At 42.2% G+C, this 12,580-nt stretch overlaps 1 protein-coding gene across 3 annotated transcripts in view; it reads right to left on the bottom strand.

The window, feature by feature from the left end:
* Positions 1-5,206: 5,206 nt before the first annotated feature.
* The window catches only part of RYK (receptor like tyrosine kinase), an 88,749-nt gene continuing 81,375 nt past the window's right edge, over positions 5,207-12,580 (bottom strand). For all 3 annotated transcript variants that reach the window (XM_090051285.1, XM_090051286.1, XM_090051287.1), the window contains 3 exons: positions 10,064-10,223; positions 7,197-7,333; positions 5,207-6,583 (listed from right to left, as the gene is read on the bottom strand). In XM_090051285.1, coding sequence (XP_089907411.1) covers positions 6,472-6,583; positions 7,197-7,333; positions 10,064-10,223 — 409 coding nt within the window. In that variant the 3' untranslated portion in view covers positions 5,207-6,471. The remainder of the gene's footprint in view (positions 6,584-7,196; positions 7,334-10,063; positions 10,224-12,580) is intronic.

The raw sequence follows: 12,580 nt of genomic DNA, 5'->3' as shown, positions 1-12,580 counted from the left end.
CCTGAAAAAGACCAAGATCAACCTGAATTTGCTTTTGTGATACTGCTGGATTACACATCCTAAAACTCTCTGCCTCTTGAGGAAATGCCACATTTACTTTTGCAACCATGGAGCAGCTCCATAGGCAGCAGGACATGGACACTTCTTTGACAGAAGGGTCCAGGACAAACTGTACACAGGATCCTTTGCTCTTTTGGAGGTCCCATGCAGCAGGGAGCAGGTTGGGGGCACAAGATCAGGTTTGGGTTATTTTTTAGACGCCCCCAAACTCTACATCATGAGGTGTTTGGGGGGGGAGGAGGGGGAACGACAAAACATTGGATTTGTGATAAGATACTAGCAGCAGGACTTAGCCCTGCCAGACAAGCCGTAAAACAAGAGGCTGAGCTGGAAAAAAATATGGCCACATACAGTGTATGAACCTTAGCTGATATCAGGGATTCTACCAGGCTAGCTTTTGCCTTCACACTGAGATAGACTAGTATCCAGTCCAAGAGGATTTCAGCATAGAAAAGGTGGCCACCACCTGGAACTAACCTTTCCCCCCTCCCAAGACTTGAGTCATGCATCAAAGAGAACTGCAAGCAAGAGAATGGGTCATTTGGCAGCTTTCTTAGGGGCTGTTTATACCAATAGTCAGCCTTAAGGTGGCTCTTAACCAGCCCCATACATGACCCAGCATTCCAGGATGCACCTCACCTTGCAGCTCATGCTAAAGTAGCTTATTTTTATATACTATGCGTGGAATCCTTGGTGGACGATCTGTTTCTACTTATGGGGGGGGGGGAGGAGAAGACAAAGGGAAAGACGTAGTACAGCATGGGAGGGCTGGAAGTCACGAGACTGTGGGATTGCTTTTGACTGAATCAAGTTACACAGAGGGACCTGGGACCAGATACCTCTGGTCCTGAGGTTCTGCTTTTGTGAAGAGGTAACAAAGTCTGTGCTCACGAAGGCCAAGGAGAGAGCTGCAAGGCTACTCGTAGTAATGAAAGTTTAAAGGTACTAAGGTCTAATTGGGAGATGTGGGGGGTGAGGAGGGGGACAGGAGAGAAATGGCAGCTGGGGAGCTGAACCAGGGCTGTCTGATATCAGCTTGGCCATGGGCTGATGTCACAACCCAGGGTTCAGACAGTACCCAAATCCACTCGGCTGCATTTCTAATGGAGGCAAAGGTTCAACCAGTACTAAAGATGAAAGGAAAGCAAAGGGGAATTCACAAGAGCAAACCTTGGCCTGTCAGGAGAAGCTTCTCTCTTCACTCTGAACACCCGTACTAAAGTAATGCTCAAACAAGCACTAGGCATGGGACTCAACCAGCACACCTGTGCCATTATGGGCTCAACTGCCAACAATGTATAGCTACAAACATCACACAGCAGGAGGACCTGTTGGCAGCTTTTGCATTAAAAGGCCAGCAAAGGAAGCCCTGCCAAAGCATTCCTCCAACCCCCAACCAGGCACACTGATGCATCCTTCTCTGCTTTGTTGTTCGGAAGGGAGAGCATTTGTCTCACATCTGATGTTGTGAGGGCAGAGACAAGCAGCCACTCTAAATATCTGTGAGGTTACAGGAGTGTAGCTATTGCACTTGCAGAACTTGGAGATGCCAAGCTTATTATCACGGTCTTACTCCCCCATCAGGCTTGCGAGATCTCAGGCTCCAGATTTCCTGCTTATCTTGTGTTCCACAGCTGAGGTATTCCGACTATTTGGTATGTTTGATGTTGACTTGGGTCTACACTCACTCAGACTTCTCAGTTTTCAGCCACTGCAGCTAGACATCACTTTTTCCTCATCTGTCATGTTGGGTTTCTCCCTTCACTGGGTGTCTTAAACCTGGAACATTCTGAACATGATGGAAGTACCAGTCAATTCACTGCAGGTCCTGGAAGCCCAACCAAAGAGATTTTCATGCAGATTAGCTTTTCCAGTAAAGCTGACTCAATGCCATCACTGCCTCAATTAATTAATGGTTAGTTGCATACATGATTCATTCCAGTGCTGGAACAGAATTGTAGTTTTAGCAAAAAAAAGCTTCAAAACCTGGGTGTTGCCTCACCCCAAGTCAAGTTATGAGAGCACATGTTTGTGCACCCTCATTACTGCAATGTGGCTGACAACGCGTGAAGAGCTGGTGGAGATTAAATTTACATTTAGTTCTCAGAAATTGATCTTTTGCAACAGTCAGAGAGAAACCCCAGGCTTTAAAACATGATAGTTTGTAAATTCAGAATAACTAGCAAAGGTACCGATGCTGTCTCATCCATACGTTCTAATTAGCGGGAGGAAGACAAGAGTAGTGAAGTGGAATTCAGCTATTGCTTCTACTGAACTTTGTCTTTGCCAAGCACTATTTCTCTCTCCAAATCTTACCAATTTCTTCCACAATTAAAACTGGCCAAGACAATGTTTGGTCCCTTCTTGCTAGCTTTTCCTTCCACTCTGACAACTTTCTTACATGGTGCAGAAGGTTGCTCTCCTCCTCTACCCTTTTACTTTCTCTAACAAGTACATCCAACCCTAGAACCACCCCCTCACCTCTTAATATCTACCTCTTTTCTTCCCTCTCCTTCACAATACAAAAATCACTTGGGATTCTCCAATCTGAAAAACCTACCTTTACCCACCCTGCCTTTCAGTTAAAGGAATTTCCAGGTTACACTTGCTGTCTCAAGCCCCTCTCGTCCAAATCCATCTTCATTTTAGGCCTTCTCCAATCTGGCTATGGCCTGGAGCTCCATGGAAATGGCTCTCATCAAAATTCCAGGGAAAGGTCAGGGACAGCACCCCACCCTCATCCTCTCATTCACAACTTCAATCTGGGGATCATCTTTAATTCTGGTCTCTTTCTAGGTCTGCATGAAACAGCATAGAGATACCTGCCACATTTTTGTCTCTGAACCTTGTTCAGGGATTCTCTCCCTTGTAGCCTCTGTATTGGTCAATTCACAGCTGCCAGGTCTTCCCAATTTAACTCGCTCTTTCAGCTGGAAGAGAGAATTATTATTTATTTATGGTCTACCTCCCTCTTCAGATTATGAACGCTTGGAAGAGAGAAGAGGCTACTAAATTCTCCCTTCCCAAGCTTTTTGGATCTTCTGTTTTAGATTCGGCCTCTGCTGTTGCTCAGAGCTTACACAGCATGCATCAGAGTGGCCCATTATTGGGGGTAAGGAAGTTCCCAAGACTGACTGGCAATGAAGGGTGGGGGAAAACTATAGTCAACTTCCTCTCTGCCAGAGCCTAGGCACAAGAGCTGCCTGTAGATTCAAGACCGTTCTGCCAAATTTCAATTGCCCTAAGCGTACTGGGGGTGGGGTAGGGTGTGCTTTGGGCTTTTGCTCTCTTTTAGTTTTTTTTAGACAGCAGATTCTTCACAAATTGAATTGATGGATTTTGCCTAACTGAGATGGCTACCTACTGCAGGTGAATGGATTCTGCAAGATGCATGTATGGGTATAAACTACATACCAAGAATGAATCATCAGAACAGAGTACTTGGTGAAGCAACTTCCTTAAAATGCTATACTCAGAGAAGCTGAAAATGCAGTCCACATTAGAACCTCTGTTTGGAGACAGTTATTCACAAAATGATTCCTTAGCAGCAGTCATTAGAGTGACAGAGGCTAGAGCATGGTTTGGTTGTTTTGCATCCCACTACGTTGTAAGTATAGTACTAGGCTAAGCAGTAAATATACCATTTTACAGGAATACTGCTTTCCACGCCTTGTAATTTCTGAGAAGTTTTGCAAGCAGCTGGGCCTTTGTGGAACTTGCCATAAAACAGATTTGCAGAGGAAAAGCACAAGCATGGCTGGTTTTACCAACTGAGCAAGCGAAAAACAAATACAGACGTCATACAACTTTTCTGTGGAAGACCCAAATGGCTGGAGGGCAGGGTTTTTTTTTTTTAAAGCCACAACCAACAATGAAACAGATGGCTGCAAAGTTGGCCAAATGAAGCACGCTCCATCCAATTCAAATGCATGCAACCCACCACTGCATCTCCTAGCTCACAATGTGTTATTGTTTATTTTCACAGCAGTGCTTGCTATTCTGGCCATCCGTACAAGATATCCATTTCATGAGAAAGACTTGTATTTGGCATAAAGAAGAAAAAAGGCAATGTCCCTCTGTATCAGGGGTGGCCAACCCACAGCACGCGTGCCGTAAAGTGGCACGGGCAGCTGCTGCATGTGGCCTGCAAGCCCCAGATACTAGGAGGTGTTTTCAAGTGTCACTGTCAAGAGCCAGGTTAACCATCTGAATTCAGGATCTTCACATGCCCTATAGAACTGTAGTGGTTGTAGGAACAGAGATGGATTAATCTGTTTTTTTGTGTTAACACTTCTCTTGCAGCAACATCTTGCCTCTGTTCTGCTCCCTATGGCTAGATGGTTCAAGCCCCCCTTCCTCTATTTGAGCAGCCCAGGGCACACCTCACATTGGGTATGCCTCACAGCGGATCAGAGCAGCATTTACAAAGAGAGCGAGGTTTAACTTCTGCCTTCCCAGTCAGAAAGGATGGCCACCGCTGCTCTTTAAATAATTGGGTGCACCCAGCAGGAAGGGCAGAGGGGCAGCCTAGGAAAGGAAGGTGGATACAGAACAGTGCAGTGCAAACTGTCCATATGCTCTGCTGTGAACACGGCAGAGCAGAAGGAAAGACTAGTTTTATTTTGCTGAATAAAACTTTCAGGTTTGGGAAAGGCCGCTCCAATTTTCATCTGCAGAGCACAACACACAGCTACCAAAGGAGTGGGGAGGGTGGTCAGCCTACAGAAACTTCATCTTAAAGACTGGGTGAGACTACTGCAATTGCTGCCTGCGCATTTTGGGAGCCAAAGCATAACCTGCTTCATACCACCCATAAGCTCTGTGAAGATCTTTTGACCTGGGGGCATCAAGATTCTCGTCCCTTACTGCCGGCCTGAGTGTGGCATCATGCCTCATCCTTCCTGAGCTCGAACCAGTGGAAGCCTTCTATCATTTCCCTGAAAGCCACCCCTGTTCAGACTGTGTCATTGTTCAACTCCCATAAAAAAGAAACTCCCATTAAGATGGCATGGAAGTTTGGGGTGGATGGGTATGTTAATGTTGCATGCTCTTCAGACCAAGCAATCAAGGAAAGGGTCAATCGAATGGCTTCATGATTGACCCCAGAACTAAGTGAACCAACCTATTAAAGACAAGCAAGAGCAGATAAACTTAATGTACCAGGCAGTGATAGGGATCAAACTTTTCACATACATCATAATAGAGAAACATTTTTTACTCTGCAAGTGTGTCTTTACAAATATATATTTATATATTTAAGCCCATCTTAGGCCATAAAAGCCCTAGAAACAACCAGTACCTTTTCAACAAGAGAAACTGCAATCTAGAAGTCTGAGGTGAAAGGCTTCCACACAAGGGCTGCTTTGGCACTTCTCTGAAGGCCTCTAATTAGCATTTAGAGCAGTGTTAAGTCATCAGCCTTTCATTTGCAAGGAAAGTCCAAACGTCCATCTTGAGCCTAAGGGCCCACTAGGCAAGCATGGTTAAGGCATGCCAGTTTCTGTAGCCAATGGTACATGAGGGAGTGATGTGGCTATTTTCACATCCAGCCATCTTTGACTCCCCACCTAGACTGACCAACTGGCTCAACTGGGGGAGGCCTTCAGCACAAGTCCAGAAAAAGGCTCAGGCTCATGTCTCTAGATGTAGGGTAAGATGCACACGCTCTGCCATCGCACCCCATCTGGAAGGAGAGGTTCCATTTATTCCTATCTTTACCACTTTCTGTAGGAGGTAAATTGGAATCACTTTTACATAGTTGCTTAGAAAGGGGGATATTGCATCTTGAAGATCGGCATTTCTGAAAAAAACCTGTTGATGAAGGGGCTAAAGGGGAAAAAAATGCCACTTGTGGATCCAACCCTATTGTGCCATCGTCTCAAAAGAAAAGCAGCTGATACTAAAAGGCTATTCCAGATACGTGCAAGATCAAACACCAGAGCTGGTGAGACAGTTTGTTTCAAATTTTTGAAAAAGGAAGGATGAATTTCTGTAAGGTTTTTTGTCGGGGGGGGAGGGGAGGGGCTTGCACAAATTCTCCTCCGTTTTCCTACCAGCTCTAAAAAAAACTTAAAAAAAAAAAATCATGTTTGTGTCCATTGTTACAGTGCAAAGGTCCAATTCCAACTCTTGTGTTCGAGTTCACTATAACTACATTATTCTGCTTTCAAATAAAAAGGTCTCAGTTTAACTTAGCAAAAGTGATATCTAGAAAATCATCAACATTGAGATCTTACAAAAAACTTCAGACTACTAAAGCATTCTAAGGCACAGTGTTTTGGAAGAAGTGCTTTCTCCCATTGGCGTTGCTTTATGCACATTGCATGTGAGAGCAGATCCAAGTGATACATGGAGCTGGAAGCGTACGCCCTGTCCCCTCCCAAGAAGCGCGTGGAATCTGTGCCTGGATGTTCACACATAGGCTCCTAGTGCTGCATGGAATTCTGTTAGACATTGCACCAGCTGCTGGAACTTGGGTCTTTCCTCAGGGTCCAGAGCCCAACAACAGGCCATCACAGCGAACCTAAGAGACAAACAAGAAGAGATGTTAAAAGGACGATGGCCTAGCTGCCAACAAAAGCATTGAGAACTAGAACACAGATAGAGCCGTGCTCTCAGGATTTCTGTTTTCCCTGTTATTTGGTGACTTTTCATTTCTTGGTGCTCTGTCAAACTGAAAACTTCCAAAGGCATCATACCTAGAGTGATCAGCAGAAGAGGTACTTGGAGTGCTGATCAAATTTAGCAAGCCAAAGGCAGTTCAGGAGGAAATATCACGTAGTCCAGAGACGGTTAAAATGCCTTAAAGATGCTGCTTAAAAGGTAGCTGTAACTGAATACACAGGAAAAAAAACCAAGAAAAAAAAAGAACTTCTGATGGGCAGGAGAGGGAAGAACCCCAAGGAGTTAAAGAAAGGTAGAGTACAAAAAGTTAAGTGTTGTTTTTGAAAAAACTTCTGAATACACTCTGCATGCTACAGTCTTTATAAAGACATGAGTATTTGCCATCACCAGCTCTTACAGGCTAAACTGTGTTTTCTGCTACCTACGCAACTCGAAACCTCTTAGTTTAAACTGAAATAGGGCTTCAACATACAGAACAGAGGCAGTGCACATTCCTATAAGTCACCACTTACAGTTCATCAGGGCAGTTGATTGGCTGAGCTATTCGGTATCCGTCCTTTAGATATGCAGCCATCTCAAAGGGGTCAATATCCACATATGGAGTTTGTCCCAAAGTCATTAGCTCCCACAGTGTTACTCCAAAGGCCCACTAAAAAAAAAATTACACACAGTAGCAAGTTAGCTGCATATAAATGTTTGAAAGCTTCACTTACCCCACGGAATGCATTATGCATGCAAACGGCATTATTAAAATAATGGCAACAAATAAGAGAATTGGATTACTTATTAAAAAATTCAAGAAACTTTTAAGTGATGCAAAAAAGGATTTTTAAAGGAAAGCAGCATGACAATCAATGGACGTTGGTGATGTTAATATAAACAACTAAATCTAAAACTTAGGAAAGGAACTAGGCAATTCAAGTACAGCTACTATATTTTTTTAGATAACCATGGAAAAAATTAAGAAAAAAAAGTGTGAAACTACAGTTCCTGTTGAAACTCTTTTTCTAACACTTTGGCCAGCTGCGTTAGGTAGGTGAAACCCTTGTCAGAATTGTTTAAGAAGCCAGCCAAGACCATGTTAAAGAAAACCAGCCAACACAGCCTCAGAAGCAGATGCATTTGCATCATGCCATAACTGTTTTCAAGCAGTGCTTCCTTTTCCTTTGGGCAGACAGGACCTAAATGCCTATAAAAGAATAATACCACGCACAAAACATAACATGCAATGGACACATAGCTTTGTTTCTGGTAGATCAGACACAAGCTTACAGTAAGAAATATCCACAAAAATAGCACAAATATAGTTATTGACGCTATTTGGGAATAAAAAAGGACAATCCAGCCATAACTGTTTAAGGAATGTTGATTTCTGCATGTTACAACAGTCACATACCTACAGCCATATCTGTTATTGCTAACCAACAGGATCCATACATTAAACATAACTGCAGTTGTACTGTGCAATACAAAATATTTATGAAGAAGATGTTAAACACAGGTTACTTTTTCTTGACCAAAGCAATGAAAATGGCACATTTAAAGATTGTAGGGTCCTTGAGAGAGAACCTGACCTCTTTGCCCTGATAGGTTTTGTTGGACAAATTTCAGTCTAGAAGGCGCCATTGTAATTATTCACACCCCTGAGAATAAACCTCTAATTCTATCAATGCCAGGAAATGCATTAACTCACACTGTTATTTTTCTGTTTGATAAAATGAGTGTTTGTAGGCAGGGTAGGATTTAGCTCCAGGGAAGGGGCTTGACAAGAACTGGAGCTGATAAGTACTGTGTTCAAGTGGTTAGGGGTGGGAGAGTGTACACAAAGTTTTTTCCATCGTGCCTTAAAATAAAAATTGGAATTGACAGATGTTATTCACAACAACAACAAAAAAGCCAAACCACACAAGATCCCTTGTTAATAATGGATTCTTCTGACTTAGGAGACGGCTTTACTGGTCTTGGTAAAATTTCCTGAAGGGCTCAAATGACTTGAGTTTTGGATATCCAATTGGATGAAGGCACTTATGTCAGTTAAGCATTAAAAGAAAAAAAAACAAAGAAAAAAACTTTGGCCTCATCTATTCTTCACATAGCACATTCCAAAATGTAATGCTGGAGATTAACTGAATATACTGCACCTATTCCACTCCATGTTGTAAATTTAGCCTGCATTAGTTTTACATCTCTGATAACTCCACTTGTATCAAACAGACCTCAGAAAGGAAATACCTAGATGCCTTTATGTTAATAGCGCAGTTGTCCTGATGAGAAGCTGACGTTTTCTTCTTAATACCCGTGCTACTATTCAAGACTACAGCAAAAAGAAGCACGAATGGGCAAGTCCACTGGAATGCAAGAGATGTACTCATGCGGACATTTAAGAAGCCTTCTAATACATGACATGCATTTAAAAATATGCAACATGCCATGACATCAAAATTGTAAGCTAAATCAACAAAACAAGAGGAAATTACTCCCAAGTCTGGAGGGAGGAAAAAACAAAACAAAGCAATGCATTATGGGGGTGACTGGTTTGGTATTGTGCAAGAGTCAAACTTTGGGACAACAGGGAAACAGTTTTGTCTACTGCATACATACATTGTGAACCATTAAACTAGGAGAAACTGTAAGACAACCTGAAAAAGAGCAGGCTGGTCTGCTGCGGTCAGTTTTCACTGTATTCTTCTTATATGAGAAACTTATTTTGCTATTGCTCAGAGCAGTCTAATTCAAAGTAACCATATGGGTGTGGACACATACATTTGGAGCCCTTTCAAAAGGGGACTGTTTCAAGGGTGGCAACTGGTACCTTCTAATTATTACATGTAAACAAGCTACGAATGATTAAATGTAGCAAAACTGCTGCAGCTTTAACCCTGGATGAAAGAAACCATGTTAAAGTTGGAGTGGTTTTGTTACATTTGAATCACTCAGCTCCTGGATGAAAACCCCTGTTTCTGAGACAATATGAGCTACATAGGAAGTTTCACGATAAACATATTTTTTGTCCCTTGCCTACTGATCCCTTGACAGAAACTAGTCTAATACAGAGAGGCAATGCCCAAATATCAATACTATTTTATAATCACCGAGTGGTTTATGTGAAGTGTTTGTTCAAGATATACTGAGGCTGCTACAGGCAAACTGCTACCTTGGTACCTTTGTTAGTATATCAAAGAGACATCAAACAAAGCAAGCAGAGTGACTATCCCTGCCACCCAAGAAGGGCTCGGTTCAACATGTGAGGCAGCATATATAACTGGAACAGACAGATACTGTTCAGAATGTACATGGCTCTGTGTACAAGGGATTTAACCGGCAATGAATAAAAACAGTTTGGGGGTGGGAACAAAAACACATTTAAAACAAAACCTACCACGTCACTAGCATTGGAAAATTCATTGTTAACCAAGCTTTCAAGGGCCATCCACCGCACTGGCCTGTTTTCATTATCTCCCAGGCAATGATAATCCATGGGAAACAGGTCCCGGGACAGCGCATTGTCTGTAATCTTCACCTGAAGTGCATCATCAATGCTAAGGCAAAAAACAAAACAGAAGAACAGTAATCAATGAATACCAGGTATACAACATTTTTAAAAGCCCCAACTACTTCACAGAAAGTATTTCATAAACAGGGATTTCGCCAGTGAGTGCGACTGCTCACCCTCTCAAATTTTACAGTAAGATTCCCCCCCACACACACCCCAAAACACTGTTATTCTTCTGCAACTACTGAATATAATAGTTCTGTATAATAATTATTTTAGCTTATTAAGGAGACTTAGATTTTGTATGACTAACATGAACAGAAGGCCAGAAATCTGAGACAAAAATTAAAATCAAGCATATAGAAAAAGAGTTTAAAGCACTAAAGCAACTTTCTTCAGTCCTGTCAACTAAATTTCCATATTACCTTGCTACTTTGTTTTCAGATTAATTTTACATAACATTAATATAGATATTCTCATATTTGATAACACTAAGTCACCTAGTCAGTATCTTGCTTCTTACTGACACTGTTCAGTACCAAATGATTCAGAAAAAAAAAGTGCAGGGAAAAAAAATCTAAATACATGAAATTATTAAATGCCTTCAAATGTATCACTTACTTTTACTTCTGTTGTTATATCCTTTCTGAGGCAGCAACTAGAATTGAATGAAATAACTCAAATTTTCAGAAGCGCCTTAATTTTGGGCACTGAATCCAAAAGCCAAAAAAGACTAAATTGTAGACAGCTGAGACACAAACTTTTAGGAGTAGAGGGATGAATGCCTCATTTCTATGGACATTTTAGAAAACAAAGCCAACTACAGACTTGTAACTAGGTGCCTGCATAGTTTTTCTCTACTTTATATTTTTCAGTTGTAATGTCAACCAATTTCCTTGGTAATAAGGTCAGACTTTGTTCTCAAAAATCCAGGCATCATCTTTAATGACCGTTTAAAAACAGGTACAACACTTGCTTCTCTCCAGTTTAGTAGCTGGTGTTAACCTTAATTAATGGCTCCATTTATTTTCCTGCAGCCCAGCCTGGTTCAATAAGTCATCCTGAATTTGGAAAAGCTACTGTACTGTTGCATTGACTAGAGGCCCCCCCCCCCCCCAAGTCCTCAAGGTATTAAAATTTAGGACTGTGAATATCACAAATTCAGGAAATGTACATATATGTGGAATAGCAAAAGTTACTAACCACAGAACATTAGTTTTATATCTGGAGTGGTCACCTTTTCACACAATATAAGTTCATAAAATGGTCCTTTTCTAGATCTGTGCTTAACACTACTAATTGATGGAGAATGGATTCTTAGCAAAGAGGGGGAAATGACTGCTTTCTGAAGAATTTTTAAGATGTTTCTGTGGACTGCATATGGGCACAAAGAAAACTAGTCAGGGCAGACACTGCAGGACAGTTGTTTTCAACCTTTTTTCATTTACAGACCCCTAAAATGTTTTGAATGGAGATGCAGACCCCTTTGAATTGTAAATGTAATCACACACTTTGATTGATCACAGTCATCTTTTGCAGACCCCATAGACAGTCTGCAGACCCCAGGGGTCCATGGACCACTGGTTGAAAACCACTGCCATAGGATACAGCATGATAGGTTTGGTGATTTCTGGGAAGCAGAAACGTTCATTTTGGGGGGACCAAACTGTTTCAGTTTTTACCTGTCAATAAGAACAGTTCAGAAAGAACATCAGGGCTGCTGTCTAGGTCCTTCAATAGTTTCTTTATCTAATTTCCGATTTTACCCCATGGTCAGATTCATACAGACTCTGAGGGGTTTTCCAGGGGGCACCACTCTCTTCCTGGCCTCTTCCAAGTGCATTTTAAACAATCCTTGCAGCTGTGGGACACTGACCACCACTGTCCCCCTACTCTACCCATGGCACGTTAGGGTGCTATGCCTTGTAGTGGAGGCAGAACTGATTGTGTCATTTTAGTAATAGATTAGGCACAGGTTTGCATGGAATGGTTTGGATAGGGATGAACCTACCTCAGGCAGGGGTTAGATTAGACTATTACCACCAGAAGACCCTTCTAGCCCTAACTTTTCTATGACTGTATAGTGATTTTCAGTTTAAAACTTAACTTTAAATTTTCCAAGTTTTGCTCTTGCTAGAATTTAGACCAGACTTGTCATAGTTGTTAGGGGCTAGAAGGGACCTTACAGATCATTGGGGTGCACTCCCTCTGCACTTGGGCAGGAAAGACTCCTGGGATCAGATGGCCCCAGCAAGATGGGTGCCAAAACATTTTTTGAAGATCACCAGGATGGATGACTGTACCACCTCTGCAGGAAGCCTGTTCCAAACTCTCTGCACTCTGCTTGTCAAGTAGTTTTTCCTTATGTCTAGCCTGAAGTGATCTTCAGTCAGTTTGTGCCCA

The sequence above is a fragment of the Crocodylus siamensis genome, chromosome 6 (assembly GCF_052110815.1).
Source record: "Crocodylus siamensis isolate JL-2025a chromosome 6, ASM5211081v1, whole genome shotgun sequence".
In the NCBI taxonomy this organism is placed as follows: domain Eukaryota; kingdom Metazoa; phylum Chordata; order Crocodylia; family Crocodylidae; genus Crocodylus; species Crocodylus siamensis.
The sequence above is the reverse complement of the archived record's forward strand: the minus strand, read 5'-3'. Positions and strand labels throughout refer to the sequence as shown.